General features: G+C 36.4%; 1 protein-coding gene across 1 annotated transcript; it reads left to right on the forward strand.

Moving 5' to 3' along the window:
• Positions 1-9,391: 9,391 nt before the first annotated feature.
• On the forward strand, positions 9,392-25,178 carry NME8 (NME/NM23 family member 8). The gene is made up of 15 exons (XM_036378683.1): positions 9,392-9,424; positions 9,518-9,575; positions 10,452-10,558; positions 11,584-11,655; positions 12,677-12,793; positions 13,700-13,766; positions 14,973-15,049; positions 16,295-16,387; positions 18,137-18,282; positions 19,561-19,739; positions 21,281-21,425; positions 22,241-22,345; positions 23,042-23,190; positions 24,218-24,362; positions 24,956-25,178. The coding sequence occupies exons 1-15, from the start codon at positions 9,392-9,394 to the stop codon at positions 25,176-25,178; spliced, it is 1,716 nt and encodes a 571-aa protein (XP_036234576.1).
• Positions 25,179-25,422: the final 244 nt, after the last annotated feature.

Below are 25,422 nucleotides of genomic sequence, written 5' to 3' on the forward strand. Positions count from 1 at the left end.
CACTCACCACATTTACAGATTATTCTAAAAGCTTACAGGCTTACTAAGCAAGTTCAACACCAGGGAATATTCTTGAACTTGGTTCAATTCAGTAGGATAAATGCAACCAGAGTTTAATGATACAGAATAGATGCTGGACAGACATTAAAAGGAAAACAAGAAAATCTGAGAGTTTCCACTTGGCTTGAGCAGATGTCTCTGAGTGTTTTCTCTCAATATGATTGTAACTTGCTGCTATGGCTATGTTTTACTGCCAAGTTTCCTACACACACACACACACACAGACAAAATATTTTAAATATTATATGGAATGTTTCAGTCCAGCTAAGTCACGGGGAAGCATCCAACAAAGACAAATTTCTGTAATTCAGATTCTTCCTTAGGCAGTTGTTTTTAACATAAAATATTCTCTTTGGAACAACTTTCTAAGATTAGGGTGTGTTGAACCTATCAGGTTGCTGTAACCACTCCTGTCTAATGTGGATCACACAGAGAAGCAAAACAACTGAAATTGAGCAATGTAGGTAGGACACTGGGTCAGGAGATGAAGTTTCATACTGTAACTATTTTGGAATAGTTTTATATTTTACATATTAATATACAGCATTTATATTTTCATGTGAAAATTAAAAGTGAATTTGAGATGCAGAAGACAAATTTTCTGACTTCATAAAGTGTGTTGGTTAAAAGTCCAGATGCGTTTATGACTGCATTGTGCTATAAACAACACTTGACTTGCATTAGAAATAAACAGCTGTCACAAATTTTATACAAGAGAAAAATGCACTTCTGCTATTTGTAAGCAAAGTAAGCCACCAAAGCTTCTTTGTGTGCTTCTGATGCTGAAAATTTCAGGCAAAGTGGTGAAATTAGAAGGAGACATGCAAAAGCTACAAATTTCTGAGCTTTAGTTAATGAAAGCTTATGAAGTAGCTATGAGATCTATTAACAGGGCATAATTGAGAGCATTGAACAAATATAGGTGAAAACTATGAGCAATGAGATTTTAAAATTAATTTTATCTTTGTGTTCAAAGTTGAAAGTGAAAGATTTATAGCTATTCCTATAAAACAAATAGACCAGTTGAGTAGATATAAAATATGGAATGTAGAAAAGTGTATAACACTGTTGTATTGTTTTACAGAGAAAAGCACTGAAACTAGTATCTGAAAGACCTTTCACTTACTTTTAAAAATATCACTATTTTATTACCTATAATAATTATTTCCATAATTGAAATAAAGATAGAAGCTCTCTCATTTAAGGATCAAATAGCTGCTGGCAACATGATAAAGGTTTTGTATATGCAGAAAAGGAGAAGGAGAAGGTGTGATGACCTTATAATTGCATTTATATATTTACATACTGTGTTATCAGTGACACACAGAGCCCTAGAACTAAAATATGCATGGAAAGAGAAAAGATTATAAACTTTCAGTTCAGCAGCAGAGTGAAATTCATTAGATTTGGTCTTGAAGTCCATTAAATTTGATCAGTGAGGATAATTTGCTGGGATATATAGGTACTTCATATCTGTCTTTGTGTTCAAGACCTGTACAGGGGGAGCAAGTTTGTTATACCTCCAACCTCTGTGATGATCCCATGGGATTAGCAGGGTGTTTGGCATTGGACCTGTGTGCAGTAGGGATCTTCACCTCAGGAACACCTCCTGTGCACATGAAGTGTACTCACTGCACTGCATACAGCAGGGACACAGGAAGGAAACCACGACAGCAGAGGCTAATCTGGTTTTGAGATGACTCAGAGGTGATTTCTGATCCTCTAGCACACACTGTCCTGGAAACCCTGGGAGAAACCCAAGCTTCAGCTCACAAATAGGATGAGTCATCTGGCCACAGGCTTGCTCTGTATCATCTTCTTCCAGTAGGACCTTCATCCACAGAATAAAAATACATCACCAGCAGCATAAAAAACTTGGTATTCCTGCTCACAAGTGGCTATTACACTCTGTCCCAGTGACCACCCTGTTTGACGTATGAACACTCACTACATGACCAAACCTCTGATTTTCTTTTCCCATCCACAGGAACCTATGACAGAAATTATTGCTTGTGGTTTATCTCATGCTTCCATCATATATTAGGAAGGCACATGATATTTATCCCTCAAAATTATCCCCTTAGCAAAAAAGCTAGCCTGGGTCAGGTCCAAAGCTTGGCTATTGCCAGCCTGTACAGCTCTGCTACATGCAGATAAATTCTACATCCTTTCAACAAGTTGAACCAGAATAACCCCTTGGATGGGAAACTGGCACCTGAAACAAGATCCAACATTTTAAATGTATCTGAATGTCACGCCAGTACTCACCATTTCTAACCAGCAATCTTCTAAGGACTGGGGCTTATTTTTGAAATCTTCAGTTGGCTAAATGGTGTGATGACTTAAGACATTGTATCAAGAACTATTTTCTGGCCCTTATTATTTTATTAACTGAACAGATATTCAAATTTTTTCTAGAAATTTATAGTCTTTTTTACTTGCATGAATTGGATCAGAGTCTGAAAGCGTCAAGAAAAAGAATAACTCAATGTAATTTTTTTGTGCAGAAGCTTGAATGAATGCAACTTGAAGAATTTCAACTCCTTTGACATGTTCTTTAGGCTCAGAATATTTTAAAAAAATCTTGTTAAGACTTAGCCTTCTCAATGTGGTCTGTTCAACTGCCTCTGCCTTGTGCACTCTTTTTCTTTATAAACCACTCATTATCCTACTTTTTCTTCTTAATGACCACATATTGCCAAGTACTAGGGAATTTAAATACAAAACCAAAACAAACTTACAGAAGCCAAATTGTGCTCCAATTGCTTGATTATTTTATTCATTATGTCCATAAAAACTTACCTCAACTAGCCTCTGGCAAAGTTTTTAGTGGCTCTTTTACTGTGTCTAATTTCCGCTCCTATTTTAGCAAGGAACAATACTTCACAGGCTACAAATTTTTTTACCCAATACAGCTGTGCAGATACTAGTTTGTCCCATGACTGGAGCGTAACAGCTTATTCTGCTTGAACTACATCACAATTCAAGTATTCACATAACTTTCCATCATATTTTCATGTCCCTAAACCTTTCCTCAAGCAAATTTTGGTGTTCACCTTCATGTATCAGGATGAATATTTTCTATTTTTTCTGTCCTGCTGGGAATTACTATCATGAATATAGTCAAGCTTTTCACATATTTCAGTCACATTTTTTGCATGTTCCAATTTTCTCTGCAGATGAAATTCTCCCTGCTAAAACAGGAATATGCAAGTAAATTTTACTAGTTGAAGGTCCCTAAAATATAGAGAGGTCTGAGTTCAGCTGAGCCATCTTAACTATTCTAGAGGTTCCTAAACTGGGGCTCTGGACACCTTTAGGTTTGGTAAAATAGAAACCACTGCTGTATCTTTACCAGCTACCTTTGGTTAAAAATAGTTATGTGAGCTCCAATCCACCTTTGTTACCTGATATCATGGGTTTTGCTTTTCAATATACAGGAAGATTTTTTTTTCATTTTCTTACACTTTCTAGATTCCATTGGAAAGACCAGTCTTCTCTGTCGCTTTTTGAGAAAAATGCTGACCTGTACACATAAATATGGTGGAAAACTGTACATGAATCTGGTGAATCGGTGCATTAGATACTGCCGGAGAGCAAATTATTAGTTTATTTTCAAGTGGCTTAGGTATGATGCAAATCAGAGTTAAGAGTTACCAGTTTCTTGAGCTGTTGGAAACCACTCGTTATGTCTCACTAAACTCTTGTATTCATGGGTTTGCACATACTACAGCTACAAAGGATGTTCCCAAAGTTAGACTCTAATATTCTATAAATCAGTATGTAAGGTGTCAAATGTTTTTCATACATTCAAAAGATACATCAAAACCAAAAAATGAATACATAAAAATATTAATACTCAAATTACCAAACTATAAATTTTAACAAAGGCTGTAATTAAAGATAAATAAAAGCATCATGTGTACATCCACAACTATTAGCCATGCTGTTATTCACATAATTTTGAGATTCTTCGAGCAGGATAAAATAAAAAAATCCCTGATTTTTCTTGCTCTAGGGAATGAAGTCCCAGAGGTAATAGCCATATTACTTGGGAGGATTAATGCCTATATTTCTAAAGACATCTTAATCACTACATTATCTCCATTCCTTTTCATCTGTTCATTTTATATATATTGCACACTAACATTCGTGAACCTCTCTTGTGGTACAGGCTGCAAAAGTTTATGTGTTAGTGACTTCCTTCAGGGCTACCATTCATGGTGTCTGCAGGGCAAATTAGGGGAATGTACCTACCACTGACAAAGCTGGGTCATTCCTGAAAAACAAGCTGTCAAATCCTTTGTGTCAGTCACCACTTTTGGGCAAAACTAATTCCTCCTCAAACCTCCACAACTGGAACTTGTGGTGGTCACTCAGAACTGCCTGGTTTTGGACCAGCCTCACCTGGTCTCTCACCCTGAGAGCTCACAAGCTGGTGTGTCACAGCAAGTCCTTACAGAAAATTGTTCATTTATTTATTTTATGCTCCTTCTTTGTTTACCAAAACAGTCTTACTGCACAGAACCATCTTGACAGAGATCTGCACTTGGAGCAGCACAAATCACATTCTTCAATTTTGCACTTTCTAAACTATAAACGCTATTTTTGATTTCAAGAAATTAAATTGTCCACCATTTCACATACCTCCTTTCTTTTTTAGAGGAAAAGACAAGAAATCAGAAAGCTGTTCCATTGCTATCAGATCCATGGTCTACCTATGGCTGATGCAGAAAAAGCCAATATATACATACAAAGCTTTCAAGTTGGCTGCCACACTGCCAGGCTAAGAGTTCTGCAGAAAAGCTGGGAAAGTCAGATGTTCTCTCATCGTGAGCAGTCCTGTAGTGAATCCAGGCAGAGAGGCAAGAGGAACACTAGGACACACGCAGGAAATCTAACATGCAGAAGGCATAGATTGAATTCATTGTAGCACCAGTATGCATGTGGACTATAGAGCCACAGAAGAGACCACACAGGTTTATAAATTAAGGTGACCAAGGCCTCCACTGTGTTTACAAGCAGGTAGTCATCAGAGCTACATATGCATTGGCTTCTGAGCATATACCAGGGCACACAGAAAAACTGACTAGCAGGAAAAATGCATCTCTAGTTTTGTCTCAAGGGTTACAAGTCTCAGCAGGGTGTACTCAACTACTTTCCATTACTTTGTAAAAGAATGTTAATAATTTGGAACTAGGTCACTCTGGACATTAACAGCTCATGACAAAGAGCAAACGTGAAATCAAGTGGTATGCACAAAATGGAGTGAAATAGTTTAAAAGTTACTCAGAAAAATTATGCAATCATTCATCATGAATCCATTGTGGTTTACCCATTGCATATTTTCCTTATACTTTTCATATACATTATACAAAACTTGAATCATATTGATTCAGGGAAAAACCTGGTAAACTCCTAACCCCTTCTCTCTGGATGCTTTTTATAGTGACCATGAATACTGTTGGTCTACATAAGCTAAGTGTGTCATCATTAAATTCATTAAAAATTTTATAAAACCATACTCTCTAAACTAAAGAAGGATGATTTTTTTTTCAGCGTTTTGAAATACCAAATCCCTTTACATTAACTATTTTGTGATATCCAAAGCATACATATAATTCATTCCAACAGAGCAGTTAAAGAACAGGCTGTGTCAGCCTTTTAACATTTGGAACATAAGCATTACCTCATTCTAGTGTTTTTCTTTAAGACTTTTTTGGGAGGAGGGGTTTTGCAATGTATAAAACACTGGCTGTTCATTAAGAAAGTGGTCTGGATAAAAAAGTTAGCAGTTTGTGAAGGAAACTCCAAAAACATAGCCTAGTCTTTGAGTCTTTAACTTCCACATGGTGGTTGGGTTAAATATCTCATCTTTTGTAGTTCATACAATTTTGTATGTCTATGATGGTTTTAAAAGTGGTCTTCCTACTTCATGCAGGAAAATAAAGATTATTCAATGGCACTCCCCCACTCCCAAGCAGGACAATGCAGAGCTTGTACTAGTTCCAAAGTTGGGTTTTCCAGTAAAAAATGTAGGAAGTGATTTATGTTGGCCATATAAACACATTATTTCCAATCTGAATGCAAAAATCTCTCTTGCCACCTAGTTGATCTAATCCAAGATGTTAGGCACAATCTCAGCATTGAAAACTGCTGTCACTCTGTGGAAACAACACTGCCTCGTTCCCACTACTGCAGAATGAACATCCATCAACTTGGGAAGATTTCACTGGGAGGAAGAACATCTATTCTAGTGCCTCTGAGTGCTTGTTTTCCCTACTTTTTCCTTCATATTATTTTCATGAAATAAAAGTTCCTTTGGGGCTTTGCAAGTCATGTTTTGGTGAGCAGCACCAGAATGCTCAAGAAAAGCTACAAGAAAGTCAAATCTAAAACTAGATTTTCTTAAGATGTGGTAGACACACATGACAGCATACAGTATGCCTGGGCAGGGTTTCAAAAATAAATTGGATACAAGGACAATTTATAGTTCTGTAACAACATGCATATGTGAAATGTGTGCAGTTTAGAGACACCAACATTTGATTTGTGAACATTCTCAAGCCTTTACCTTCACAAAGAAATTCCCACCAGTTACAATGCCTGTAAGAGTTAATACATGAAAATAGCCACATAGTACTCTGGAACAATTGTGCTTTCTATGTGTATAAATAAATAAATATATAAATAAGTTTTGCCTTCATCTTCTGTGACTTTTTGGGGGCTGCTGAGGTGCAAATGTGCATCTTTAAAATGATAACATTGTTTTACACCGGAATGATGACAGACCTGCACTGATAGTGTATGAGCATGGGCAGACACCACTCTTTGGCTTTTGAGACCCTCTTTGGTTCACTAGGACCGCCACTAAAGACTTCCTTTTTTAGTCTCACTTGTCTCACAATTTGCAAGTAAGACAGAGTGAAGGTAGATTATTAATTAGGTGACAAGACTAATTTTCTCACATGCTAAAAGGATAAGGTTGACTCTCCTTAGGGTAAAGGAAACAGAGGAAATGGTGACGTTTCCTCCCAGCCTTTCACTCTATTTCAGCATGCCTGTATCTCAGCTGTCTGTGCCATGTCAACCCCAGACTGATAAAATAGGGTGAGGGGGGAAAATGACCCTTGGAGATGGAGCAGAGATGGGGCTGGGCAGATAAAGGATAGGTGAGGCAGTTAGGGCCGTTAAGGGGCGGCAGTTGGGTGGCCACAGAGTGTCCCCAGGCAAGTGGCTGCTCCAGGATAGGTGCAAGGGGGCTGGGGGGGGGGTCTGTGGGCTCCTGAGTGGACTCCCAGCTCAGGGCTGAGTGGTACCCAAGCCACTGTGCTGTGGTGTGCTTACTGTGGAGGGTGTGTGACAAACCATGGGGTACATGAGTGTCTGGGAGCTCTTACTGGTCATGACATCTGGTGTAGAGCACTGTTGGCCCTGAACTGGCTTGTGTGTGTGCATTTGTTCACTTACACGTGTTTCTCACTTTGTGTGTGTGTGTATGTGGCCAGATGATCCACCAGAGTGCCACCTAGGAACTCCCAAGGATCCCCTGTCACGCACAAGAACTTATGCTCAGGGTGTTATGTGCGTATAAGCACATACACACAGCAGCATGTCAAAATCTCACAAGCTCTTGGTTGGCTATCTTCATGTATATGTGTGTGATGAGGGTTTAGGCTAAGATGTTGGATGGCTATCTGCAAGGACTGTGCATATTTGAGTATCAGTTTGAGAGTGTATCTGAGTGTACACTAGGTCTATTTTTATGTCTGACTAGTTCAAGGAAGCAGTTTTGGTTGTAAAGAGTGTAGTAAGAGATGCAGAGTTTGCACGTCCATGGTGAAGTGTGGATAGAAAAATGTCTTTTGTCAGGGTTAGAGAAGCATGTTGCCTGTACCATGGACAAAGGAGAAAACATGCTTGTCTGTCCAGGTTTAATCAGTATAGTACTGATTGCATTATTGAAAGAATGTTATGTGAATGTCATGTGAAAATTTTAATTAAAAGTATAGATGTCACATGTAGTCTTCACATGTCTGTCACATACAGCTACTATGCCAGACTAATGTGCACATTTGCATATTTTCATACAGCAGCACATGTCTGTGCTGCAGCACTTTGCTTTGCCGTCTGAGTGTGTATGACTGCATATTTTTAGTTGGAGAGCATGTGTAGAACAATTGGGATGTATAGACCATTTTCATGCACTGGTTTATATTTTGCAGAACTGATCTTGCAAAGAATTGATTGCCATTACTCAGTGGCCAAAGGTAACAATGAAAGATAGATTATTTTCATGAAGATTTCCTACTAATAGGACGTATTTCCATCTGCCAGTTCCCGCTAGTATCAGTAGGCAGCATCATCTTCTTAGAGTCTTTAAAGGATAGGAATTAATGCCATTCTTTGTACCATCACCTCGTTTAAAGGATTTGAAGGAAGCCTGCTTTTAAAATTATAATTCTTACCAACAATTTTACATGAAATGTGAAACAAGAACACAGGTAAAAGCTCTCATATTGTCTTCTGTGCCTCAACCTGTGCTGAGAAGGGAACAGCTTTGGTGAGTGTATCAGGATAATTCAAATCCTGGACATATTTGCTGGTTGACTTCTCAAGTAACAATGCCAGAGGAGGTCACATTCAAGGGGGCTCAATCATTTTCCCTCAGGCCAAGACCACCATCTTAACCAATTCTAAAAACTCAAGCTGCCTATGCTAAAGTCAAACTCCACCCACATATGTATCAGAATTGTTGTTCTGTCCAGTTCACAGTTACTTGTCTACCATAAATATATGAAGGACATTATTTATTAATGACAGAATGATGAATGTATCAGGATTCAGTTTGGGAGTTTAGTTATGGGGCACAAGTATGTCATTGCTTTTTATGTATCCCAGCAGACAGGAATACTGATTTGATGTTATTAGAGTTGAAGCTCTTTAATCAATATTTTTCTGAAATGGTCCAGTGTTACAGCTCCTGTCATCCCATCAAAGTGCCTGTGGCTATTCTGAGCAGAGTGATTATAAGCTTGAAAGATTGTTGAGGTCAAAAGTTTTGCACACCCTAACAGATTAAGATACTAAATTTTCTTCTGTTTCTTGTGCCATGTGGGTTTTGCAAACAAGTTGCATATTTCTCCACAGAATTCCAAAGTGGTGTATTAGCTACCATCATTGTAGGGGCTTCAGTTGAGTTAATTGCAAAGGGAATCAGAAGGCAGTGATACTTTGAGAACCATAAAAATCAGTTCTGTATGTCACATGGTCTTATAAAAAACTTTAAATATGCTTTGGATTTCAATATTTTTCCTATAATCACAGGGAAATGGCTGGCAAGAAGAAAGATGTTCAGCTCCAGGTATAAATCCTAATTGCTTGAACAACTTTAGAGGGAAATAGATGCTTTTTCTGCTTTTTTAGAATGTTAAAATGTTAATTAATTTTGTTTCAGACCTTAATAACCGATCAAGAGCAGTGGGATGAAATGCTGCAGATAAAGGGTATAGTAGGTACTAACAGCTGATATTTTCTTTTTAATCTTTCATGGACATATGTGCATGTTTTCATATTTATATATTAGCTTTAATAGATACTCTAGAAGGCTAGCACCATATCTTTTAAAGAAAGGCTATATTAACATATATTTATAAAGGTATATCATAAAGTCATTGAACCATACAATTCTTTCATTTGGAAAAGACTTTTAAGATCATATATTACAATTATGAATATACAGTATCTTATATGATAAATTCTCATCAAAATAATATTTATTTAAGTCTTATTTTTATATACTGCTGCAACCAATGATTAGAAAATATCTTTCCAATATGGTATTCTCTATGGTAGGGAGTTGGATGCTTCTGTGTGTAAAATCTTTCACAGATTAAATAACTATTGCAGCTTTCCAGAGAGGGCATGTTCCATGACATGCATTATTCCCAGTTTTCAGTTCATTTAGTCCAATAACTGTCTCCTAGGTCTCCTAGGAACTGTTTTTTCGGTAAAATGAAAAAATCTGTAACAGGATCATATCTGCAGAGGGATAGTAATAGGCAGGATAAGAATGAAAACCAACAGCGGGAGAGAAGAAGAGAAAATAAAAGCAAAAGGAATATGAGAGAAAAGTTGCTTTTTGGATTAATCATCTCAAAGAGTATTCTGAAGTAGGTTTCCAATGTCAAAAGTAATTGAAATTAAAGAGTATGTATCCAGTAATGTATCCACTGAATCCATTGATGAATTCATGATGCATTCATTGTCTAGAAGAGGACTGAGAGATCCACATAAATGCCTTCCCAGTGCTGCTTCAGTGCAAACATAAATGTCTCATTTTATAAGTTCCTCAAGTCATCCATTTATAATTCCAAACTATCACCTTTTAGTAATAGATGTGTATCAATCTTGGTGTGGTCCTTGCAAAGCTGTGCAGAACTTATTGAGAAAACTAAGGATCGACTTTGGTGAAGACAATATGCTACATTTTGCTGCGGTAAGGACACAAATCCTGTGTGACCATATTCACATCTAGATTTAAATATATCTTCTGATCTGCATATGCAGAGCTTTCATCTTACTATCCTTATACTGAGTTGCCGTAATTTTGGCCTGGTTGCTTTCCCTGCATATGTCCTCATAAAACTTTGTTTAGAAGTAGATTAGAAATGGCAATAAATATGTAAGAAGATATGATAAAAAAGAGCTGATATCCCACAACTTTTGTTTTCCTTGATGAGATTGAAGAAATATTCAAATGCCAGACTATACGACTTTTAGTTTCAGGTCTCTGCATTAAGGACCATTGCATTTAAAATTCTAACATCCCTGAAAAACTGTTGCATATTTTTTTGCAAATGTTAACTTTAATTTCATTTTTAAGAAAACAAAAAGGGGGAAAATGAAAAAAAAAATCCCAAAACTGTAGTAGTAAAAATATTTGTTTACACTAGCAGTATATATATATGAGTGTATCATACCTCCTATTTAAAGTAGATAAATTTGTTTCAAAGACTCAGTTTATCCAAGATGTTGACCAAGTTCATCATTTTTCATGTTCGTGAAAACTTAAAATTCCATGATGAAAGAACTTTTCAAAAAAAACCATGAATTTTTTATACATGAAAAAGGCAGGGAGTTATGTTTGAAGTCTATCTCACGTGCTTTCCTACAGTTGACCGCATTTCACAAAAAAATTAATACACCGGATAAGCTCTTCCATCAAGACTACATGGGCCACTCCTTCATTTATATATGCTATTATAACCTACATGACAAAATAGCATCAAGAGAAGATATTTTTCCATGATTAATTGCTGTAATACAAAGGGAGGACAATCCCATATTACCAAAACAGTTCTTTCTTCATCACTATAAGGACTGTCAGTTGTATTTAGTACTGCAGTTTGAGTTCGCAACACAAAAGTATTTAAGAGTGGGGTCTTCCTGTGAGTAAAAAGGTTTTCTTTATATATGCATACTTACTTATGTGAGCAAATAACGGTTTTTGTCTGACTTCAGGCAGAAGTTGACAACATTGAAATTCTGAAACCATTTAGGAGGAGCTGTGAACCTGTGTTTCTTTTTAGTGTTGTAAGTACATCACATCAGCTTCTTTTAATGTGCAGCCTACTTCTGTTCTAGCTTTTCAATAGATTTTAAAATAGATGTGAAGCTGTACAAATCCTATCTTTACATTTTATATTATGTAGGATGGTACTGTCTGATGTTGTTTTCTTGAGCCATTTTCCATGCCTGAATCTGGTGGTCCTCAGGCACATTTTTGTTGTAGCTGTTGCACATACAGCCACAGAAGAATTTTGGTAGTCACTGTTTTGGTGATAGTGAGAAGTCCAGGTAAGTTTTCCAGGTTTGCCTTACATAAAGTGCCTACATGTGGTTACACTGAAATTATTTTATACACTGTTTTCATCATGGAAAGAGAGTTTACATTTCCTGGCATTATAAGATTTTTAAGATAACAGATAAAATTGTGTTTTCATACTTGGGGAACTGTAGCAATTAATCATATATTTATTATATCTCACTGATGAACACAGAAAGCTGGTTCTCCTCAGACTGTTCCCTTAAGAAGAGATGAGGGTTGTTTTAACTTGAGGGTGCCAGGATTTTGAATTTCCATAAGTGAGGACCAAAGATAATGACACTTTCAGGACTCTTTCAGGTTTGAATCTGAATGCTGCCTAGAAATGTTAGCAGTATTTTTGGTCACCATTAGCTTCACTACTGTGCACCTGAATGTGGTAGAGAATGCAGTGAAAAGTCACACACATACAAAAAAAAAGATGGAAAACTCCATGGTACAGAAATTAAGAACAAATAAAATCCGTATTTGCATTTGTTTCCAACTGTATTATTAGTATTGAGCCTAGAAATAAACATGGAAAATTTGGTAAAGAAGGAATCAAGGAATTAAATGCACAAAAGTTTCATTCTGAAATAATAAAGACAGTAGTAGCTTTGGTATTCACTTCAGTGGTCATAAGAAATGATTCTGTAGCTGGAAAAAATTAGCAAGATATTGCACACTTCAAAATTAATGTGTAAATTAAGTGATGAAAAGTCCCTGAGAGTGTTATTTTCTCTTCAACAGCATGGTAAAATTCTTGCAATGGTGAAAGGTGTAAATGCTCCTCTCATAACCAAGATAGTAACAGATTTAGTGCAAGAAGAGAGGCAAATTGCAGCTGGAGAGAAGGAACATGCTAAGGTACTCACAAACCAGATACTTATGCATAAATGTATATTTTTATTGCACTTACACTGTTTCTCTAAATGTCTATGATGGTGTTTAGATAATGTCTAATTTTTTGCGTTTTGGTCCTAACAATAAAATTACATATATGATGTGCCTTTTTTTAAGAAATTAAGTAAAATTATCTGGGTTCTAAGACACTTTTAAAGATCATCTAGCTCAACCCTCCTTGCCACAGGCACCTTTCACTAGATCAGTTTGCTCAAAGCCATGGGGCTTGATCTGTACTTGATGAAACCAGTTTGCTACAAAAAACAAAGGCCATTCAACAAGTGTATTCTATCACCTTTGACTCCTGACTTCCAGGTAACATGAGGACATAAGGACAGCTCAGTCTGACCTCAACAGCCTGCACTGTGAAAGGTCCCACTGTTGGAATTCACAGTAGCAGCATCAATCCTCCCTTGTTGCTTGTTCTCCTCAGAACCCCCAAATTTCCATTATGGTACTTTATATAAACTTGACAAATTTACAGGTGAGCCTAGCAATGCAAGAAATTGAGAGGTGGATGAAATGTCACTAGCCCATAAATGTTTTAGTAGCCTTTTTTCTTTCATTACTATTGTTTATATATAACTTAGGAACTGCATCATATGAAACAAAGACATGGGAAATAATCATGTCTCATTGCTTGTTTTGTTTAAATGGAGATGAAAGAACTCCACTTAGAGAAAAAAGAGCTTTTTAACAAACAGAAACTCAGTTAAGGAAAATCAGACTGACCAAAGGCCTTCTAAAGAATTGCTTGCTTTCCAGGGTAGCAAAATTAAGATAAATGTGTTGTAAAGATGTGACAGCTGTGTTTGGTGACTTTGCTTTTGCAATGGTGATGCACTTTTACTCCATTTGCAATTACCTTAGGTAGAAGAACTCATTTTTCATGATGAAGGTTCATCAGATGGGTCTGCTGAGGAGGTTGAAGAGGAAGGTAAATATATTTGATGTATTTTAGAAATGTTAACGGAAAGAAAGAGAACAAATATATTTTGATTAATAATTGTCTATGTCTAGCACTAATAGACCTTCTTTGGGTGTGTTAACAAAATGCTATCACTGAGCTTTCTTCTGTAAGGAATTAATGTACTGGGCTGTCAGCATCAACATTTTCACCCTCACACTGGGAACCCTCAGACTTTGGACAGAAGTGGGATGTGCCAGGGGAGTGGGAATTTTCCTGTGTAAAGTTAAGGCCTGAAAGTCACTTCTACACAGTCCCTGTGTGAGAAGTGTACTTCTGTTGAGGTGGAATACCAAGATGGGGCCAACCTGAGAAGATTGTAAGAGTTAATCTGTGAAACAATGGCATGCCTTCTCTCAGATTACTCTTTCATCAGATTAGATTTAATAATAGATTTTTAAAGTACATAAATCCATGCTAGTAGGATAAGCTTCCAAAAAGATTGAAAAATAAGCACCATCCCATTTAAAAGTCCTGTCTGTGATTTATCTCAGGTTTTTCATTAGCTGAGATCTACATCTGTTCTATTTTTATTGTTATCTGTGGTTACTGAATGTTCCTACTGCTTTATCTATGCAGATAATGCCATTCTACAAGCCTGAGATGGAACAAACTCCTCCATCCTCTCCTTCTTGATCTTGCTTTTTCTTTTCCCTGTGAGAGGCATTAGATCACAGTCATGGCATCCCTTTTCCTTCCTCTTCATGTTTTGGTTTGGTTTTTTATTTAGTTGTATGGTTCACCTGACAAATTCCTGACCTCAGCTTTAGCCTATATTTTTTCTCATAAACCCTGTGAGACCCAGAAGAACAGTATTATCATTTAGCAATTATCTACAGACTTATTAATCCCCAAAATCTAAACATGATAGAAAATCAGAAAACAGAGCTTTAGCTCAGGTTCAGCTTCAGGTTACGGGATCTCTCAGACACTGTAATACACTAACATTTGGCAGGAATATTTTCCTCAACACATGCAGTTGCTTGAGTGTTTGTAGTATTGGTAGCAAGTAGTAGTCTGCTGTTTCCATTATCACTATCTTAAATTATTCTACAATTTTTGGGACCTGATTGAGCTACAGTCAAACACTTAACTGTAAACTTCAGGTCCAGTAAAGATGATTCCCTTTATTTTGATGTATGTGTTACTTAGCACATCATTTTTTCCCTTTTTCAGAAGTACTCACTTATTCTGTTGGAATTATAAAACCTGATGATGTCTTAGCAGGACGTGTAGAAGAAATTAAAAAAAAGGTAGAGAGAATTTTAAAATATTCATTTATTCTATTTATTTAAGAGACATAATGGCAAAATGTAAGGTTAAGTAGATCATAATTTATGCCCAGACTTTGGAACAGAATCTGATAAAGCTTCTCTGCTAAGGATGATAATAGCACAATAATTTTTACCTGAAATAATATGACATTCAAATCTATACTATTGCTTTAATATTCTATGCCAGCAGAGATTAGACATTGGTTCATATTGCTTCTCTCATGAAAAAATAAAAAGCCTTATGACAATATATATCAAGACCACATTAAAAGAATTTTAATAAGTATTATGACAGGGACAGTGACCTTTGCAGGAAAGGGAATCGGAGTGCTATATGGGTTGTTTCTGCAATTACTTAATTACTTTACTTTAGCTGAAAAGGAAGGAAGTTCAGTAAAGGAAAAAAAAAAAAAGAGGAAAAAAAAAAGCAGTGCTTGAAAAGAGGTTAGCTGGAGCAGCTGCTACTTGGCTCATGAGGTGTGTTCTCCAACACAGGATGCACAGCCAGCCTTGTCAGGGCAGGCTGAAAACACTCAGCAGCACCACAGGGGCTTTTACAGAGCAGAGTGCTGGTATACAGGTTAATTTTGAATTTTGTTGTATCATCACTACTGGGGCTGGATACTGCCTTGGCTGTAAAAATACCAGTATATGGTACAAACCTCACACCAATGGATTGGGAACTTTGATGCAAGTCATGTGTGCATCTCTCACAAATGCTTGCATTTAGTGCAGTAACGTAGCTCAAAACAGAAAATCATAAAGTAGATTTAATTTTTTCCTCATTTGCTGTTTCTAAAGCCAAGTAGTTTAGCCTTATACAACAACTGTTAACAAGTGCACATTTATGTGACTACCAAGGTTACAATATAATTTATAATTTCTTGCAACATAAGTTGCATGTTGACCACTCACAGTGATCCAAAGGAGTTTAATCGATGTGAAATAAAAGGGATCATTAACTTTTGAATGAATGTACTTCATACATTGAACTGCACTATATTTCTTCTCAAACACTAACTTAGGGGTATTGTAATCCTGAAGTGAAGTGCTTTGAAAGGCTGGAAGTTCAGTTTAGACAAAGATAGAGATTATATTTTGAATATTTCAGAGAATTTATTTAAGTTAGCTTTCAAAACCAATCACTCTTTAGATTTACAATAATATATGATTTTGTATGTATCTATTTTCAAATGCCCCTGAGTAATAAGTGAATAATTGCAGATTATAGATGCAGGATTTGGCATTGAAGTAGATGAGGAGAGAATGCTTACTGAAGAGCAAATCAGAGTATTTTACTCCCGGAATAAAGACGAGGTAAAATCAAACTGAAAACATAAATGAGAGGCTCAGGTAAAACATATAGTTGTTCCTAGATGTACTTGCAAATCTCTGTATGGTAAATTTTAGGTATATTGAAGAACTGAATTAATGTAGATTTAGTACGTAAAAAAAAGATATATTCCCTCTCCCTTTTTTTCACTGACTCATATAAATATCACTATGTAGCAGTCTAATATTCCAACCAAATTAAAATGGCCTCCAATTAAATACTGAAAGATTTATTTCTTCTTTTTGTTATCTAAATGTACATGATCCTTAGACATGAAGCTAAATTTATAACACTATTTATCAAAATAAAATTATACTGATTTTAAAATGTGTTATAACAGGCCTAGTGACCTTTGTAGGAAAGAAAATTAGAATGCTGTATAGATTATTTCTGCAATTACTTGACCTTGGCTATTAGGTGCTGAAATACGGCACAAATCCAAAATCCAATGTCATCTATGTGAGAGTGTATATCTATTTGACATATATTATTCCAGCCAGAAAATAAATTATATTACATATTATACTTTTTTTTTTCTTTCTAGATTTTATCATGGGGTTGTTCTGGGAATAAATATGTGCACAGGCAGAGAGGGAAAGCATCTCAGCCAAAATCTATTAATTTTTTGTGCCTTGTCCTATATTAGGGGACAAAAAATAGCTAAAGTCAGATATAAAGTTCAAGAAAATAATTAAATTAGGCTGTCCACCATTATATGGCAGTGGTCTAGCAAACTGGAACCTGGATATGGTCATATTTTCCAGTAGTGTGACAACTAAAATTAACTCTTCAGAAGGATGGTTTAAAAAGGAAGTAATGGGGAGATCTTGTAAGAAACCATGAAGAGCTTGGTTTTAGCAAAGCTGGGATTGTAGGTTAGACAGAGGCAATTTTGAAACAGAGGTAAAAGTAATTCATCTTCATGGGAATAGCAGCCAAATTTGAGACTAGTTTGTTCATCTTGGGAAATGGGTTAAGAATATGCATAGATGTGAAGATAAGTGAAAGAGAAAAGCAATGAATTGAAAGCATATATGTGAATACTTCATCCTTGTATTACTAAAGGAAAAAACTATCATATGCAATGACATGATGCTGGCTGATAAGGATTTAGTCAAATATTTAAAGGGAGAATAGATATCCCCAAGAAAAAGGTGGCATGCAAAAAAGAAATAAAATTAACAATTCACACCATAAGTTTCAAAACTTATTTTTCTGATGGAAATGTACTTTTATAGGATTGTAAGTTGAAACTGAAGAAGTGAAAAGCACATAGCAAAGGAAATGAAGGGAGAGCCTACAAATGTCTTGCAAACAGCTCAGTGTTCTATATTTATACTATGACTTTTAGTTTCAAAAATTATTCATGGAACTGTATTGCAGTTTATTATGTCACACTACATGCTGTATTACAAGCATAGCAAGTGATCACATTGAATTTCTAGATAATTTTCTTCATTCTTGTCATTTGCATTTTAACCTGGAAGAACATCTAGTACTTGTTTAAAGCATTTACATGACTTTCTTTATCTCAATTGACTTTCATTTTGGACATTTGATAATGTCTCAAATGGTTGATAAAAAAATATTCCCAAACAATATATCAGAGTTCTGAGGAATGTATGTGAATGCCAGTTTCAGGAACAGGAATGTATGAGTTACTTTAAAAGTATAATCGTCTCATTTCCAATGACAAACTCAGAGTTCATGGGGGGGAAAATTTTGTTTTTTAGCCTGACTTTAATGCATTCGTTCAATTCATGATGAGTAGACCATGCCATGTTTTGATAATCACTAAAAAAGAAGCAACTGGTGCTATTCCTCATTGGATAGAACTACACAAAACAAATGAGTCTGGTGAGCCTGAGGAGCCAGTCAAGTAAGTACCAGTGAAAATGTGTATCTATGATTCAGTCAGTGTTCAGAGCACACCATAAGCCAAGGCATGTTCCTACAGATGCAGGTGTGCCCACGTGTGCAGGTCCAGGGAGCAGGCAGTCCACAGGACCACCACTAGAGATGCAGCCCTAGTCCTCATGGGAATTCAGAAATTCCTTGCTTCCCAGTTAAAGATGACAAGCCAGGGTCATTGATCTCTTTGAACTCACCTTCAGTGGGTTCTCAGAACAATTGGAACAATGACACACTTCAAAGCTGATGTAGTCCTTGCAATTCTGGTTCACCCATGCCATGGGACTGCCTGCACTGCTTGCACTGAAGGTTGCACTCTTTCCCATGTTTATCCCTATGTTCCTTGGGAAGCTGTAGATATGGCCCAGGACAGACCAGGGAACGCCTGAGACATGCTCTTCTCCCTGGGAACACTGTAAAAGCCAGCAGAGAAGGGGAAGCATACTGGGTTGGTGTCCCCACCCTGGTCCAAGATGCAAAAAAATTTGTAAGGATTAGCTGTTCACAACCATGGTATCTTGAAATACGTGGTTTTCTTCTATGCCAAGGGCTTGAGGAGAATTTAAAGGATGATAGTTGTATACACAGCCTCAGACAATAGAGTAGTCACAAAAATTCAAATATCAGATCAAGTTTTATATTTAGACATTTACTTAACGCAACATGAGCTTAAATACTTTGTCCAAAAATTAATTTGTTATTTGTAATTGACATTTTTGTCAATGCCTGCTGCATCCCTTTCTGCATTAATTAAGTACAGCTGGGGAATACTGCATTTTCTACAAGTGACCAGGAGGGACTTTTTTTACACAGCTAAACAAACAGGTGAGAAAAAATGAGAAGTGTCTCTGTTGTCAACAACTCTGTAGTGCTATCATTTTTATGATCATGCGGTACGTAAATTAAGCACAAGACTTCTATTGATCATTTGTTATACACTGTACACTTATCAATAGTAATTCTATCTCAAGAAACAGAGAAACTGTTTTGGATAAGCTAGAGGGGAATTGTTAAAGTGACCTGGCTGCGGTTTCTCCTTCAGAGCACATGATCATGCACTTTTTGAGAAGATTAATAATTCTCTTCTCAGAAATGTTACTTTACTCATGAATCTGAATTTAATAAAAACTTAGTTTTACATTCTATTCTTATGTTTCACTAAATTTTAAGAAAGTACGCCTTCAAAAATTCAGCTTGTTAACACTAATCAGTGACTTAAATGCTGTATTACTTCATGTTTCATCAGGTTGGCACCACTCAAGGAAACCGACAGTCTGGTAAATTTATGTGATGTGCAAGACAGTATTGAAGATGCCAGCAGACAGCTTGCCTTCTTTTTCCCAAATTTTCATATTGAGGAGGGAGGACATCATGCTGAAAGGACTTTGGCCATAATTAGACCTACTCTCTTGAAGGAAAGGCGAAGTAAGTGTTAATAACTGCATTTTCTATCAAGGGTATATAAAACTCTCATATTTGAATTTTGAATTAAAAATTCTAACTCAATTAATGATATTTTTTTCAGTTATACCGTCTCTCCAGCATTAGGCCAGGAGTAATCTTTGGAATGAAGTTATGAGGTTAATTGTTATAGGAGCCTCCTCGAGTCAGGTCTTATAAGCTCTTGGAGGTCTATAACACACCCAAGATAGCTCAGCTACCCTTGGAGGCATAAAAATCAGCAGGGTGGCTTGTGTTGCAGTGTTGGTAACAAAAAGGTTTCATAAAAGGCAAAATAACAGAGAAAAACCGAGCCAGGTGCCAGAGGTTCTTGCTCCCGGTAAAACACCTCACAAAAGTGATTAGTTTCTTTGTTCACTTCTTTTTGTAGTAAATTGCCCAGGAAGGACTTTTTAGCTCTGTCCAATTGGCTATCCTTAAGTTTGAGGTGAAGTCCCCCACGCCTATGAGGTGGCTTTTTCACCTAATTGACGAAAGAAACTTCTGGGCTTCTTTCCTTTTTGAGGGGGACAAAGGATAGTTTTGTCACTCCCTCAACAGGGGGCACACTCCTACAGTTAATGTTTTTCATATATTGAGAATGCAAATGTCAATGATTTTTTGTTCCTTCAATTAATTTTTCAAGAAATTCTGCAGATGAAATATTTCTAGAAGACCTCTCTGAGAAGCTTGTATTTTCAAATATAGTATAAGGGACTAGATTTCTCACCATAATAAAGTAGCTGATATTCTTGAATAGCAGACTCGGGATAAATCAATGGCAGGGGAGAAAATATCCAACCAAAGATGTTCTACGCTGCATGAGGCAGTGCTGCTCCAAGGCAGTTCTAAACAGACAGCATTTCTACAGATTAAATTAAAAAATCTACCCCATTACATGAAGCTTCATCCAAACAAGTTTACTTTTGTCCTCATATATTTACATTTCTTCCTAGATTTCAGATAGTATTTTTATTTCTAACTTGAGAATCACTGTACTTGAGCAATCTTATGTGCAGAGAGCTGAAAGACTACAATTTTGATCTTTTCTTGTGAATTTATGTCACTTATGGTTGTCTAGCATGTTGCTTAGAGCAGCAGTTCTGCAGTTCATGTTCAAGTAATTACACATTAATTTTGTAGGTAATTTTGACTTGTGCCAAATACTGCTTACTTACCCATGTGGCCTTATAAGACTTAGTTAAATAAACATTTCACCTATTCAAATTCCTTAGACCTTCTTTTGCTGGTAGTAACATGTATCATATTTCTCAGTCAGGATTTCCTACCAAGACTTTTTAAGCATGAGAAAGCCTAAATATGAAGAGGATCAGTTTTCTGAGTGTCCAGGCAACTAGTGATTCCTCCTAGCAGTTGCTTCAAATTAGTTTCCTGTTCTTGAGTTAGGAAACAAATTCACCCATAAAAAATTTAACATTATCATTGAAAAGTCTGTGTCATTTCTCTACAAGTGTTCAAATGAATGAATGGATGGCAATTTAGCATTATTTAAATATATTTAACAGATTCCATCATTCAAAGGATACAGGACGATGGTTTCCAAATAGCAATGCAGAAAGAAATAGTTCTAACTGAGGAGCAAGTACGTACATTTTACAAAGAGCATGTAGATCAAGACTACTTCCCAGTCTTTCTAGAGCAAATGACCAGGTAAGATTGAAATTTTCACATTTAATAATTGTTGAACCAGAGACTCACAGAATGGTTTGGGTTGGAAGGGATTATTATTGCCCATCTAGTTCCAACCCCCTGCCACAGGCAGGGACACCTTTCACCTGAATAAGTTGCTCAGACTCCCATCCAACCTGGTGTTGAACACTTCCTGGATAATACATGGCTCCAAGATACACATGTGTCTAAAGGTTCAGTAAAACGCAAAACAGGAACAGATAGCTGCAGATAATGGAATAATTTCCAAGTACAACAAATTAAAAAATCCAGCCTTTAAAAGTTACTAGCTGTCCCATATTGCTGTATGTATGATGTGTCAGTGGCCAAGTCCACTGATTCGAGTGAAAACAGTTTAGGTCTGCTCTGAAAAGGCTGCATTTAGGTTGTCTGTAAGAGACCTCTGAAATCTTCAACCCGGCTATGTGCTAGATAACTTGGGGAAGAGAAATAAATCATGTTTGGATATTCCCTTCATGTCTGGGCGTGATCAGTCTTTCTCTGTCTTGCCATTGTGAAAAACACAGTAACTTTGCAATTTAAATTCATATTTAAGCCCCATAAACTTTTTTCAGCCTGTACCTGTTTAAACAATCAGATCAGTTTTAAAGTCCCCCAATACTTGGGCTCATTTTCCTAGTCTGGGCTATATATAATCAAATTACTTTTTAAAAGTTCCAAGAGTTTGGGTTTTTGTTTGTTTTTTTGTCGTTGTTGTTTTTTTGTTTGTTTGCTTGATTTTTTTTTTGTTTTGTTGTGTTTTGTTTTGTTTTAATGCTACTTTTCCCCTTGTACAGTGGTCCAACTCTTATATTGGCTCTAACACGAGAAAATGCTGTAGCACACTGGAGAAGTTTACTAGGCCCAAAGATCCTTGAAGAGGCTAAGGAAAATCCAGAGAGGTAATAGTCACAGAAGTAAACCATCATTCACAGCTTTCAACTTACCCTCACATTTCTCATCTCACTCCACATTCCAACTAGTGTAACTGTAGTGCCACCATCTGGAAACAGATATGCATTTCTGCAGTTTTTTAAACTTTTCTTGAAGGTAGTAGTGTATTACATATAGGAACCTCAGCATTTTTTGAGATATAATGGCTGCTAAACAGAATTAAAATCTAAGTTTTAAAAAGAGCAATGAACTGAAAGGGGAACTCTTGAGCCAGAGAAAAAATGCTGGTAATACATATTCTTAATGGGGGGGGGGAAGGAGGTCTTAAAATACCACCATTATTTTTTCTTGAAATACCACTAAGATTTTCTTGTAGCTTATTGAAAACTTTGCATCAGTAGAATATTTTGTTTGTGACTAAGTTTCTCCTCCACAGTTTATAAACAGACACCTTAGTTCTGCCTGCTTATCACATTGCTTTAGAAAACTGCAATGGTATCACCTTACCTGCTGCTGACAGAAGTGCCATCTCATTAAGAAATAAGTGGTATTTCTTGGAAATACAACAACACCAGTGTTGGGAGGGAGGGTGTTTATATTTCAGATTTCCAAATCAACAGTCATTTATATTCCCTGGGTTGAGGCTAATTATAGTTCAGAGCTCAAAATGGCTATTAAGTAACTTCCCTCTTTTAATGACTTAGTCTGCGTGCACAGTTTGCGTTTGAACATGTACCTATCAACCAGCTGCATGGCAGCTCTACGCCCAGCGATGCTCAGAAGGAACTAAAGTTCTTCTTCCCTGAGGAACACACCTTTGCATTAATCAAACCTGATGCAGCTACTCATAAAGGTAAGGCATTTAGAAAGCATGGGCTGTATCTAGTGATGCAATCATTTCTGCAAAGGATTAGCAATGCACACTAGAGCAAATCACATCAAATGCATTCTTCTGATTCTCTGAAGTACATTTTCTGTGCAGAGAAATTCTTTTACATGGCTTGCATAATTCAGATCAAGATCTCAAATGCGACATTTCTTTTGCTTAAGCTGCCTACGGGTCTTTCTTCACTAGAATAGTGATGAATTAAAGAAAAAGAGTTCCTAGCTAAGTTAAACTGTTTAAGGCCCTGCCTTACTTACTTCTGCAAACTACCTTCCGAGCATCTTTATTAGTCAAAGGAGAGAGACACTTGCCAAACCTGTATTACTTATTTCAGGCAGGTATCTCTACTGACTCAAAAGGGGTCATTGCTCAGTTAGATGCATTCCCATCCTTGATTTAACTTACCATTAGTCTAAGGGAATAAGGAGAAAAAAATCAAAATAAAAAGAGCACTATGCACAATTCAGAATCTTGCCCTAAGCATGTTTGCTGCCAGTCTTTAAAAATCTTCTACCTAAACCCCCAACTTAGCATTACTCTATTCTCTCCTAAAAAATTTTGGTAGTTTTTCTAATGCTAATTCATCATTAGCTTTTGTGAGTCTATCTTCCCCACTTGTGAAAATCCAGATTGATTTTGGCCAGCCAGTTGATGTTTGATACAGCTTTACAACTTCAATCCACATTCTGTTCAATGTGAGAAATAACAGTGAATGCTATTGGCATAGTTTATTAAAATCTGTGTTTGATACATGCATCAAGATGGATAATGCAGTAACATAGCTTTCTGCCTATTTTAGAGGACTGTTGAAGTGTTTCTTATGTTGTCCATATTTGGTTTGATATTGTAAGAAGAATTCTAATAGCTATTGGTGATTTTTTTTAGAAGGCATCCAGTATTTTCTGAAACTTTTGACGTTTGGGTGTTTGGGGTTTGCATTTTTTGCATCTAAACCATTTCAAATCAAAAATGAGCTTGTTTGTCACCCTCCTAGATGAAATTATGAAAAAAGTTAAAGAGGCTGGATTTAGCATCTCGAAGGTAAAAGAACAAGCTTTAACTCGGGAAATGGCTTTACACTTTTACAAGGATCACGAAGGAAAACCCTTTTTTGATGACCTGGTGAATTTTATGACACAGTAAGTGTCTTGGTTTACAGTACTGAGGTATGTAAGTACACATCACACTTGCTACAGTGCCAACAAGACATGCTACATCATAACTGGCGCAAGGATTTTATAACCTGTCACTCTTTCTGGCAAGTTTAGTGGCTTCTAGCAAATAATACTCTTCCTTTGAAAGGGAGATTCAAAATTCTTTCGAACTTATGGATAGTTTTATTTTGGATTTTATTTTCCCTGAAAGGGAACTGCTTTCCAATGGGATCTTTTTTCTCCTCATGCAGGACAAATATTTTCCTCATAATATTGTTAGTATAGCTGATAAAAACAGTATGTATTGTCTTGCTTCAAAAATTATTGGGTGAGAATGCCTTTTGGACAAGAAGTCCAAATCCAAATATCAGATCATCACAATCTCTTTGGCTTTCAACTATGGGATTTTTCCTTAAACAAAACATGCAGAAACAAATTTTATTATTTAAGCAGTTTAATAAAATTAAGATAGTTCAATGCTTATTATAACCCTTCATGGTACCTCTGACATTAAAGCTAAGTCTGCATCTCAGAAATCTCAGAATAGTTTAAGAGATTTCTTTATATTGATTTTACAGGGGTCCATCAGTGATAATGGTCTTATCAAAGGAAAATGCTGTGGAAGAATGGAAGAAACTAATGGGTCCACCCGATCCAGAAGAGGCAAAGAAGACCTGTCCTGAATCAATTAGGGCTCAGTTTGCACACGATATTTTGGCTAATGCTGTTCACGGTTCATCTGATATAGAACAGGCAGAGAGAAGCATTCAGTTTGTATTTGGAGAGCTAGATGCAGACTAAACAATTAAGAGACAGCCTCTGAAAATTGATATTCATGTAATTAGATGGATTTGTCTACCCAACCACTATATTTAAGACTACATAAACACACTTATTTTTCTTCAGAGTCCATCCAATTTTAGTTGGGAAGGTTTTGTTATCAGCTCTTCCATATTGCAAAACATAGCAAGGTAACAAGTAACATCTGCTAGGAGTTTGGCACTAGTAATTGTTTCTTTATGTAGGTTTAGTAGATGTTTTTTCT

The sequence above is a fragment of the Molothrus ater genome, chromosome 1 (assembly GCF_012460135.2).
Source record: "Molothrus ater isolate BHLD 08-10-18 breed brown headed cowbird chromosome 1, BPBGC_Mater_1.1, whole genome shotgun sequence".
NCBI classification, from domain to species: Eukaryota; Metazoa; Chordata; class Aves; order Passeriformes; family Icteridae; genus Molothrus; species Molothrus ater.

Bases quoted from the DNA above. Each gene is read 5' to 3' on its own strand.
- NME8 (XM_036378683.1), top strand. From the start codon at position 9,392: ATGGCTGGCAAGAAGAAAGATGTTCAGCTCCAG. The intron at 10,559-11,583 runs GTAAGGACACAA...GTCTGACTTCAG, and splicing joins ATATGCTACATTTTGCTGCG to GCAGAAGTTGACAACATTGA. The intron at 18,283-19,560 runs GTAAGTACCAGT...ATGTTTCATCAG, and splicing joins GAGCCTGAGGAGCCAGTCAA to GTTGGCACCACTCAAGGAAA.